The sequence below is a fragment of the Typopeltis vanoorti genome, chromosome 22, assembly GCF_054136105.1.
Source record: "Typopeltis vanoorti isolate ZY-2024b chromosome 22, IOZ_Tvanoo_1.0, whole genome shotgun sequence".
NCBI lineage: Eukaryota > Metazoa > Arthropoda > Arachnida > Uropygi > Thelyphonidae > Typopeltis > Typopeltis vanoorti.
Window position 1 is genome coordinate 65838112 of NC_143570.1, and position 12836 is coordinate 65850947.

Below are 12836 nucleotides of genomic sequence, written 5' to 3' on the forward strand. Positions count from 1 at the left end.
AACGTTTTTTTTTTTTTTTTTGTATATGAAAGACTGGAGAAAAATGAATGGTCATTAAAAACTCAACCTGCTGTATCTTTTTTTTCCAACATTTCATCTGTCATCATTGTCACAACATAACAATTGATAACTTTTAAATGTTTTCTATCTATATGAAAGACTTCGTAAATATCCATTATCGAGTTCCAAAAAAATCTCCCTTCCCATTTCTTCCACAGCAGTATTCTAGTGTTCATTTTACTAATGAAGCAAGAAAAATGAGCTACCATTACATATAGCACTTTACTTGAAAGCTAAATCTCGAATACTCAGGTGTGGGGGGAAAAAAAAAAAACAAAATCAAATTACTTTCTTTTCATGAATTTTATCATTTGTCTTTCCTATTAAATTATTTATGGATATTATTTATATATAAATTCATCCTTCATTATGAACAATAAATGAAAGAAAACACAAACTGAGTTTTGATGTTGCCTCCATAGCATAAGTGGAAGAGCGATGGCATGTTGTGCGCTTAGATCCGAATTCAATTCCTGTCATGATGACAGGAATTATGAATTATACAGGCTTTTTCAATTGAAGATGAGTTGGCTGATCTCATGTGGATGTAGAAGGATGTTTCATTCTGCATGCAGATAAGTCAGCTAGGAGAACATGCAATTTACAGATTAAAAAGAAAATACTACTGGTGATGGGGTTCTTGAGTGAAGTACCCCCCCCCCCCCTTGATGAGTTGGACTTATAGTGGGCATCATATAATAATAAAATTTAAACACACATAAAAGGAAAGCATATTTCTGTATAATTACATGTAATACATAATAGGAATTAAATAATGTATTACTTTTTCTTATATAACATCTAGATTCTAAATTGATAGCTTGGATGAGTAATTTTTTGTGGCTAATAGATTTTAAGTTGTATTTCTGGAGCCTTGCTTATGTGTATTATCATAACTATTTATGAAAAAACTTAAAAATAATCAAGTGTTTTAGAAGTAAGTGCAGTAAGTACTTGATTAAAATGGTTAATTCATTCTGAAGGTTTCTGTGTAAGTCAAATGGTGCTTACATACAATGCATTATTAATATGTTCATTTCAAAGGATAATAAATTTATACAAAGCATATGTAATTTTAATTTTAGCTGTTGGAAGGTTTTTCACTTGGTTATACTATAAATTAAAGATGCAGTACCAAGAAATTATATACTTGGTTTAATCCTTTATCCAAGTGTAAGCAAACAAAGTTTGCACCTGAAGTATTTTCAGGACTGGGGCAACTCTTATAAAGAAGCTAAGACTTCACATCACTTGCCTTATATAACTAAGTATATAATTTTTGGTATCTTTAATTTAATTTTAAGCATATGCAATTTTAACAGTATTACATATTCATTATGAATATGTAATACTGCATGTGCAGTGCATACTACTGAAGCTCTTCCCCCCCCCCACTTCCTAACCATAAATCAGCTTATAGCATGTGATAGCATCTTGGTTTTTCTCTTGTTTAAAATAGGACTCATCAGCATACACTGTTGCATGCTTTTGATCAAAATTGCCAATAATTATTCATTTCTTCTAGTAATATGACTCTTTTCTTGGAAGTGATCATGGAAATTATTGGCTGCTTTCATGTACTGCATAATGTGAATTTATCATTTATAATAAATAACAAAGTTTCTAGTGACCCTACTTAAGTGGGACAAGCTGCAGAAGAAGAATAAAGTATAAAAGCTACCGATTATATTAAAATGGAGAGGAATAGGTATCCAGCTGTATTTTATAGCTAAATATTTAAAGAAACTTAAAAAAACAGTTTCACAAATTTACTAAACAGCTTATGACCTTTGGCATTGGAAGTGCCTTAGTTTGCAATAAAAGATTAAAAAGATACAAATTCTGCCCAAGGGCCTATATGCATTTTACTAGGCAAACACATGGCCAAAATAAAAGGCAAATATACAAACTTGTGAGCAGAGGTTATGTCAAAAATAGCAACAAGGTAACTCCAATTCTGAAGGCTACATTCTGATAGGCTCTGAGATAAATTTTAGAAACTAAGTTCTTTCTATATTTCGCTATACGAGGGTAGTCTGAAAACAACCATAGATTGGAACACTATCGGCAAGATTTTTTTTTAAGTTGATACACCTGTCATAAACATCTGTGTGAAACTGCAAGTCACACTATCAAGCAGTTTGTTTTATACAGCTGCTGAAGCAAAAGTGTTGTCTTGTCTGTATCCCTTGAAATGGATATAATTAAGTATCGTGCAGTTATAAAATTCTTTGCAAAAGAAGGTTTAACGCCAAAAAGAAATTCATTCAAAATTCATAAAACTTCATGAGCACTCTTCTCCTTCATTTCTGACAATTAAGAAATGGACAGCCAAGTTTAAACTTGGCCGTACCAGCCTTGAAGATGATCCACGTGACGGACGTCCAAAAAGCATAACAACACCAGAAATCATTGATCAAGTGCACGATATGGTATTGGATGACCAGCGAGTCAAAGTACATGAAATTGCGAGATTATAGGTATTTCAAAAGAATGAGTAGGATATATTTTGCATGAAGAATTGCAAATGATAAAGCTTTGCGCAAGATGAGTGCTGCGCTTGCTTACATCAGATCAAAAACGCACTTGCATGAACAGTGACTGGAGCATGTTAACAAGAATAAAACTGATTTTGTGCATCGATTTTTTACTATGGATGAGACTTGGATTCACCATTACACACCACAATCCAAACAGCAGTCAAAACAGTGGACAGAAGTCAGTTGTTCAGCACCAAAGAAGACAAAGTCAGTTCCATTAGCTAGTATTTTGGGATGTTAAAGGTATTTTGTTTATTAATTATCTTGAAAACAGTAAAAGAATAACCTGAAATATTATTCCGATCTTCAGACTAGACAAAAAAATTCGTGAGAAAAGGCCCAGTTTGAAGAAGAAAAAAATCATGTTTCATCAGGACAATGCACCTGCCAACGAAGGTGTTTTGGCAATGGGAAAATTAATGGATCTGCACTAAGAATAGTTGGAAGATCCATCCTATTCCCCAGATTTGGCTTCCTCTGACTTGTATCTCTTCCCAAAACTAAAACTCCTCCTTGCTGGTCAGAGTTTTTCTTCGAACCAAGAGGTGATTGCAGTAGAAGGGTATTTTGCAGATCTTACTGAGAACCACTATAGGGACAGTATAATGGTGCTGGAGCATCATTATACTGTCCCTATAGTGGTTCATTATTATAAAAATAAATTATAATTTACTTAAGTATAAAGAGCTAATAAGCTTCATTTTGGCAATGAAAACATTACTTAAATTAAGGGGATATTAAATCCCACATAGTTTTAAAACCGAATAAGAAGCTTATTAGCTCTTTATATTTAAGTAACTTAATGGTTGCACCTGTTTGGATAACTCGTTCGCAGAGTACATAAGTTCTTTTCGCTATACACTTTGGTATTAGGTCTAGCTACTCACTGATGAAGCCTCAAAAAAGGCTGAAACCAGTCTGGGTAGTGACCTCCCTCCATAATGTAATAACAGCATACATTTTCTAGGAAATGTGTTTTTACATTATGGAAAATACCTAAGAATAGCGATCTGAACTTCCCCCACCTTTGCAACGAGTCGTCCGGAATTGTACTATGTACTAGGATCACTTGCTAACGCTAGTGTCACCGATACTTTATAGTTTACTATATTCGGCAAGAAACTCTCTGATTCCAATCTTTGAGTTTCTTATTCGGTTTTAAAACTATGTGGGATTTAATATCCCCTTAATTTAAGTAAATTATAATTTATTTTTATAATAATGAACCACATCATTATAAAAATAAAAATAATTTTGAAATTATAAATTTGTTTTTTCATTGTTAGGCCGAGAACTTTTCAGATCACCATCATAAATTACGGTTGGATCCATAGCATTCTCTATATTCATATTTTATCTGCATAAAAATGAAGCATTTTGGCTCCATATTTTAGCCATTTATTATGTTTATAAAGTGGTGCTTAACAGATGGCATTGCTAGTACCACAACCATGTATCTACAAATCTGCATAACTCGAATCTGTGTAAGTCAAGGACTTACTGCATTTCTAAAACACTTAATTTCCTACTCTCAGTGCAAATAAAATAATACATACCAGAATAATGATGGGTATCAACCCAGCCACCATCTTCATCATCTTCAATAACTTTTTCATTATTCTCTGAATACTCCATTTGTTTACAGCGTTTATAGCAGGGAACTTAAAAAGAGCAATTCCAAATATAATAATAAAAGTTTGGCAATAAATCTACTGTATTCAATTAGAATAAAATGTGCTATTTTTTTTAAATTGAACATTTAAGAGCTAATTATTTAGTGTAGCACTCCTTAAAAATAACTTTGCTTAATCAGAACATTGGACAGGTAATGATGTTTTTATGATTGAAGAAATTAGTAACTAGCAACTACTATTTCAGCAAGAATTAAGAATATGCATTCCCACCTCTTCACCATACTCCCTGATGTCCCATTTATATTTATCAAATTATTTAAGTGAAAGAAAGCAGAAAATAGCTCATTTTAATGAGTTAATATTTTGTAAATTATTATCCCAAGACCTTCAAGGGAAGTCAAGGACTCATCAGTGGAGATCATACACAACCCCCACCAGCTGTCATACCTTCTCTTAAACTCATTTACATTGGATGCATTCACCACTTCAGGCAAACTGTTCCACTTATTCACTGCTCTGTGAGAGCAAAATCTGGCTCTTATCACTTTCGTAACTTCCACAGATGTCTCCTTGTCCTCTCCCCACCTGTTATATAATGAAAAATTTATCAGCTGATAAAGTTCATAGACCTCTATTTTATAGCCCCCCCCTCTTTCTCTTGTTTACAAGGGTCTGCGATCCATATACTCTCAACCTGTTCTCATAGTCTACATTCCACGATCCCAATAATCTGCTCTTATAGTCTACATTCCATAATCTTTACAACTCTTCTTTACACCCTTTTCACAACTTCTTTATTCTCTCCAAACGCAAGACACCAAATCTGCACACAGTAGCCTACGCATGGTTTTATCAAGGCCTTGTAAAGAGGCTAGCGACTTCCTTATATGTCAGTATTTGTTTCAACATCACAATATACTCAAGTGGTATTTGCAGATTTGAACTTCAATTTCCTATCCACGACCCCCTAGGCCTCACCAGTTTCTTGTAGCATAATCCTACCAATATAATATGCCATTGAAAATCATATCATGCCAAAGTGCATCGTTTTACACTTACTAACAATGAACTGAGAACTATTATTGTTTGTTCATTGTTCCATTTTATTCAAATTTTTCTCTTAGTGATGTATAACAGTAGCATTCCTATTTACTATTACTTATCTTCGCATCAGCAAACAATTGAATATCTGTCAGGTACTTCTCAATAACACTAATGTATAGATTGAAAAACAATGGTCCAAGAACTGATCACTGGTCATCATAAATCTAGTAGATTCAATGTTTGAATAATTTGTCATTCATAATGTTATTATGAATGACAAATCATGATGTTACTCCCCCCCACCTTAATAAGGTTATTAAGGGGGAGGGGGAAGTAGATATGCAGATTTTAGAGAGACAGTTGAGTGTATGAATGTGTGTAATATGCCCGAGCGAGTATGAAGGACAACAAATCAGAATGGGATGGTTAGTATAAGGCATCAAAATAGGGATGGGACAAATGGGCTTCTGCAATTCATGTATACTAATGCCAGAAGTATTAGGAACAAGAAGGAAGAATTTTTGGCCTTGGTTGGCACTTCCAGGCCACAGGTTATTGGCATTAGTGAAACATGGCTGACAGAAGATATAGATAGTGGGATTGAATGTGAGGGGAATGGTGTGTTCAGAAGTGACAGGGAGAATAAAATGCGGGAGGAGTGTTATTAATGATAGCTGATGAGCTACAGCCAAGGAGAATAGAAGTGGAACTACAGGATAAAGAAAAGAGCACATTTGAGGCTATTTGGTGTGAGATTGAAGCTAGCAGAACAAAATATACAGTTGGGTGCTGCTATAGACCAGGTGATGGAATAGATGGTGGAGATAGTATGCATAAGCAAATAGAAGAAATGAGTGGAAGGACTGTAATTATTATGGGAGATTTCAACTATGGTAATATTGATTGGAAGGAGGAGAGGAATTGGATTTTATGCATTTATTAAGGGATAACTATCTGCGACAGCATGTAATGGAAAATACTAGAAGTCAGAGAGTGCTTGACCTAGAATTGCATCTGAGAATTTGGAACGAATATGACCACATTGCCACCAATTGGTGAGAGTGATCATATGATCTTGACATGGGAGGTGGCTAAAGAAGTCGAATTTACAATTAAGACAGGGTACATGTGGAATTATTGGGCTGGTAAGTATGACAAGCTTAGGAGTTTGATTGGTTCAGTGCCACGGCATGTAAAACTGCAAGGGCTAGATGTTGATAGTGCATTGGAGGCGGTTAAGAAGTGTTTGCATGAGGCAATGGCTGACTGTATACCTCGAGTCCGAATAATAAATCAAGTAGGGATTAAATGGATGAATAACACAATTAAGCTTGAGCTGCAAAAAAAGAAACAACTGTGGAGGGAATTTAAGGAGAAAGGTGACCGAAAGGCACATGAAAAGTATAAAGTGCAGGCCAGAAAGGTAACGAGTGTGGTAAGAAAAGCAAAAGCAGATTATGAAAGAACATTAGCCATGCAGACTAAAGAGAAACCCAAACAGTTTTTTCGATATGTTGCAAGTAAAAGAAAAAATGTATATGGCAGAATGATTTTAAAGAATGCCGATGGGAGGGAGGTAACCGAATCAGCTGATATAGTTGAATTACTGAGCGAGCACTTTGCAAGAGTATATCATCCAGGTGACATTGCAGGAATGAATGAACCAATAGCTTATACGGGAAGTGCTGTGAATGAAGTGGAGGTGAATAGTCCATTACAAAACCTCAATGGTATTCCAGCTCGTGTTGTAGGGTGAAGCGGCTAAAGAATTGTCAGTGCCCTTGACCATTTTGTTTAATTTGAGTCTCGGGTATGCGTTAGTCCCGAGGGGATGGAAAGAGGGGAAAATAGTTCCACTGCATAAAGGAGGTTCCAAGACTGCTGTTGAAAATTACCGACTGATCAGCATATCAGGAATCATAGTCAAGGTCTTGGAGGAAATAATCAAGAGAAAAATACAGGATTGGATAGATGAAAATGGGATACTGTATGGGGGACAGCATGGTTTTTTGAAGGGTAGATCATGTCTCAGTAACTTGCTCACGTTTTATAACACAGTGATGGCTGAACTGGGTAAGGGTTTACAGTGATTCTACAGGACCTTGCAAAGGCCTTTGACAGGATACCACATGGAATTCTAATCAGTAAACTGCAGCATATATTAATGGATATAGGGTTGGTGAGATGGATAGGAGGGTCGTTGATGGAGAGATATCAGAAAGTGGTTTATTCAGGAGTAGAGTCCAAAAGACGTTCTTGGACCACTGCTTTTCAATTTGTTCATTAACGATATACGAAAGGATCTAAAAGGAAGTGTTCATTTGTTTGCTGATGATACAAAGTTGGGTAGAGCAATAGTGAGTGCACAGGATGTCAAAATTTTATGAGATGATTTGGATAGTTTGGAGGACTGGGCTAAGGAGAATGGATGTCAATTTAATGCAATAAAGTGTAAGGTTATGCATTTTTGGGTGAAAAGATTAGCAGCAGTATATCACATTGGTGGAGCTGTACTCCAGGAGATTGACGAGGACAGGGATTTGAGAGTGTGTTGGTGGATAGGGAGTTGAAGTTTAGGGGGCACAATGCAAAAGTGGCTAAATCAGCTCATCAAATCACTTGGTTGCTGAAAAATACTTTAATAAGCAGAGACAAACAGGTTATTGTTCCTTTGTATCGAGCCTTGATAAGCCCCCATCTAGACTTCTGTGCCCAGATATGGGCACCAGAGTTTCTTCTTGATGGGGAGGAGGTGGAGAGGATCCAGAGATGAGTGATCAAGATGATAGCAGGTCTATGGAATGAACCTCATGAGAACAGGTTGAAGATTTGTAGGTTGCAGAAATTGGTTGATAGGCAGAAAAGGGGTGATATGATTGAGACATTTAAATTACTGAAGGGTTTCTATAAGATTAATTCAGAAGATATTTTTGAAAATAAAACTGGTTGTAGGAGGACTAGGGGCCATAGATAGAAGCTGGGCAAGAGTGTGATTAGCAAGGGTGTTAGAGCTAGGTTTTTTACTTGGAGAGTGGTGAATGAGTGGAATAAGCTGCCAGTCTGTTGTGGGTGCCATGACTGTGAACGAGTTCAAGGCGAGGTATGATAGATACTATGTGAATGTCGAATAGTTGTTCTTGACATGATGTTAGGGCCTCCCTTGATGAATCTGTTGACTCCTTGGAGTTGCCCGTAATAATAATAAATTTTTATTATTATTACGGGCAACTCGCCTCCTCGTGATGCACCTTGGGTAACAGAACGATTTGCAGCCAGTCTAACACTTGGTTCTACTGGCTAAGGCATGTATCAAACAAAAATGATTTTTCTGATGATGATGACAAAAAATTGGGATATAGCCTTAAGATGTGTCAACTGAATACAATGGGAATTAACAGAGCAAAATGAAATTATCTCTGCAAAATACAACAAGAAAATAACATTGATGTTGTTTTTCTTCAAGAAAGACATGGTAAAAACTTAACACAGGAAAAATAATTGGTTACACCCTGATTGGTGCTACATATATTAAGGATGATATAGAAAATGCTCTCGTCCTAACAACGAGGTTTGATAATGATACCTGTCTTGTGAGTGTGAAAATCCACAGCATAACAATAGTCAAAGTCTAAAAACCTCCTTTAACTCCATGGACTATAAATGTGATATCCACCTATCAGTATCCAACAGTATGGATTGGAGATTTTAGTAGCCATCATGAAGAATGAAAGTACCATAATAACGACTGCAGTCCTGCCCTCTTTCAATGGGCAGAAATAAATAATATACATCTTATATTTAATGCTAAGGACAGAAATACCTTCAGATCAGCAGCATGGCAAATGGAGTCTAATCTGGACCTTTGTTTTGTTTTGCTAAACACAGAAGGGCAACCATTACCAGCCAAAGGATATGTACTTTCTAACTTCCCACACAGTCAACATCGACCGGTGTTATTAGAAATTGACATGATGCTACCTACAGTAAGATCTTTTCCATGACCGTGTTGCAATTTAAAAAAAAAAAAATTTGGAGAAATTTTGTAAATGAATTGGATAAATGTGTTCGTTGGATAACTGCTAAATTTGCAAGAGATTCGTAGGAGTGATCATATCAACTGTGAAAAATATATCCCTATAGGTTACAGAAAAAATTATGTCCCTGGATTTCCGGAATGAAGAGAGTGAAAATCTTTATAGAGCTCCTCAAAAGTGAAGATCCTGAAAGAGCAGATGAATCATCTGCTATTTAAGATGATACATAGTCTGAACTCATCTCGAAAAACAAAATGGACTGATACGGTTGAAAACCTTGACTTCAAACAAACAAGTAGAAAAGCTTGGAATCATCTCCAAAAACTATCCACAACTAATCTACCTAAAAGAAAAAACATAACGACCTCCCCTGAGAAAATAGTTAATCAAATCATTAACATGTCCAGGGCACCTAGAGACCAAGAACATACTAAGAAAGAACTTAGTACACTAAAAACAAATGCCCCTGCTTTTCACAATATGCCTCAATCTTTACTATAGATGAAGTAAAAACAGTCAAAAGATGTCAATGCAGGCAAGGCCCCAGGCTTTGACGGTATTCATCCTGAATTTCTTATTAACAGTGAACCAAATACTATAAAATGGCTTTCAGAGTCAAAAAGTCAAAAACAGTTGCTATTCTTAAACCTGGAAAACCATCCCAGGAGGAAAAAAGTTATAGACCTATCACTTTATTGAGTTGCACCTATAAAATGTCAGTACGGCTTCTGTACAACAGATTGTCTATACCAATCATGCAACATGTCCCAACTGAACAAGCTGGTTTTAGAGAAAAACAAGGTTGTTGTGACCAAGTGCTCCCTTTAACATCATACATAGAAGCTGGATTCCAGAAGCAAAAAAACTGTCTTCTTGGACCTAACAGAAGCCTATGACACAGTATGGCATGAAGGTCTTATATATAAATTTCTTAGTATTGTTCCATGTAAACGGACTGTGCACTTAATTTCTTCTATGCTCACGGAACGTTTCTTTCAAGTGATATTAGGAAATAAAATGTCCCGACAACAAAAACTTAATAATGGTATTCCACAAGGGTCAGTATTGATGGCAGATGCCACTTTGCATATCTGCTTTGAAGGATGCTTTCTGTATTAATTACCTGTAATAACATAATACAGAAACTAATACGCACGACACGAGGAGCAACAGCCGATAATCTATGAATTACAGCTCTCAGACTAGTTTTCTCTGTTGCCAAATATTTCTCAGCAGTGTGGCTAAATAGCATACATGTTAAACTTGTTGATAACCAACTAAATAATAAAATGAGACTGATTTCTGGCATAATCAAATCAACACCCATACACTGGCTCCTGATTCTTCGCAACATTGTTCCACAAAGTCTGCACAGGACTAAGGCTCTCTTACAGGAGTATAAGAAAATCCTGGAGAACAGCCCTATCAATACACTTAGATCTCCCAGACTTGAGATCGAGGAATCGACTATTACAATCTAACTTCGACCTGAAGCAAAAGTGGCATGAACATGGGAGAACCAGAGAGATGATATTACAAAATTTTTTCTCAACAAATTACAAGAAAGTTCTGATGCCTGCTCAAACTTTGCACAAAAATCCTGGATTCAGCTTAACAGAATATGAACTGGTCATAGTGTATGTGAGAATGTTTTTTAAATGGGGGTAAACAATCATCCCCACATTGTGATTGTGGAGCACAAAGACAAACTATGGACCATATTGTGACCCAATGTTATCTCAGAGCATATTCAGGAGACAAATCAGACTTTCTAAGTGCTACTCCCAGAGCTATGAACTATTTGACTAAAATGAATATAACCTTTTAATTTTATTGGTTTTAAAATGACTCAATTCTATTCACTTTTAAAATGACAGTGTATTGCACTGCATCTTTTGTTATTTATGCCATATGAATAAATAATAAACTCACTTAGCACTCAACAAGGTAATTTGACAATGCATTTCATCTTCCAAAGCAGCTGAACCACCAGATCTGTAGCCTCTACTTACATCCTATTAGCTTTGACTTCACACCAGAAAGCCTCAAACTCACTGCTACATGGAACATTATTACTACTATTGCTTTCATAAGTTTCTACTCTAAATGGACAAATCATCTGATATTAGTAGTATCCGCCTCTCCTATGCCCTCTACATTCAATTCCAGTTAGCCTCTGATAGCCAGTTTTTATTTATGCCAAAACATATTCACCAAGGCAACCAACACTACCCTTTGTTTCTGATGCTCCTGCATTTGTGCATAGACTTAAGTTAACCCGTGGCTTTTTTTTTTTGTATATTTACATCAACAGTCTGCTTGACTCAGTTAGGCAACTTTCTCTTTTCTGTCCATAGACACACTTAAAAAGTCTGGACCAAAAGAGTACATTTCCACCACTTCATCAGATTCATAACTCCAAACATGATAATGATCATTGTCATGTTTGTATACAACAGCTGAACTTGAACAGACACATTTTCAACATTCCTCCCATAATGATCTACTTTTCATGACTCTCTGCATAAGGTCTCAAAACCCAATAAATAATTTCTCCAAGTTCCTGATTTCACATCCAATCAAGGGCATGCTGACCATCTTATACATCTTTTCTACCAACAAAAATTCACTCCGTATCAGGTCATCCCAAAAGTAATGTCATTTTTTATACTGTACTTGTTCAAACGTGTCTTAGCTTGTCTAAACATGAATTTTTAAAGCTTCATAAGAATTGTAAGCTGAGGCAGTCTCATTCTAAGGAACTTTGCAAGAACATCATACATAAGTTATTGTTTAAATAACCCTTTATTACTATGGAGGTCACTGAAGAGCACATTATGCTTTATGAGTTCAAAAAAGGCAACAATGCTGCTAACACTGTAAAAGATGTGCAAAAAGTGTATGGCAATAATGTTTTGAATATACGAAAGTGGAAGCGATGGTTCTAAAAATTTCGACAAGAGAACTTTAGCTTGAAAGACTCCCCTCACTCAGGGCACCATCTCTCTCTCGATGATAATATGCCAGAAGCCGTTACAGTTAGGTACTGCAAGAAATGCTAATGCAACTGTTGAAGATTTAGCAAAAGATCTCAATTCATCGCCATTTACAAGAACTTGGAATAGTCTTAGCTTGGCAAGTGAATTCCTCATGAACTGATGAACAATAATCGAAGAAAGTGCATCAACATCTTTTCATTCTCAAAAAGTTCAATCTCCGTTTTTGAGTTGTGTAGTTACTGGTGATGAAAAGTGGATACTTGACAAGAATGTTAAGTGCCAAAGGCATTGGGTTCATTCAGAAGAATGGGCTAAACCTCAGCCAAAACAAGACCTTCACCCTCGGAAGGTTTTGTTACAAATTTGGTGGGATATGGCTGGTATTATACACTTTAAATTCTTGACACAAAACCAAGCAATCACAGCTGAAGTATACTATGAACAACTTGATCGATTGAATAAAAAACTGAAAGAAAAGAGGTTCTCTGGTGAATAGAAAGGGTGTTCAATTTAATAAGGGCTACA

General features: G+C 35.9%; 1 protein-coding gene across 1 annotated transcript in view; it reads right to left on the reverse strand.

Moving 5' to 3' along the window:
* Positions 1–12836, reverse strand: part of Atg3 (Autophagy-related protein 3) — a 178808-nt gene that overhangs the window by 111916 nt on the left and 54056 nt on the right. Inside the window, exon 4 of the mRNA XM_090412361.1 lies at positions 4157–4261. Coding sequence (XP_090268487.1) covers positions 4157–4261 — 105 coding nt within the window. The remainder of the gene's footprint in view (positions 1–4156; positions 4262–12836) is intronic.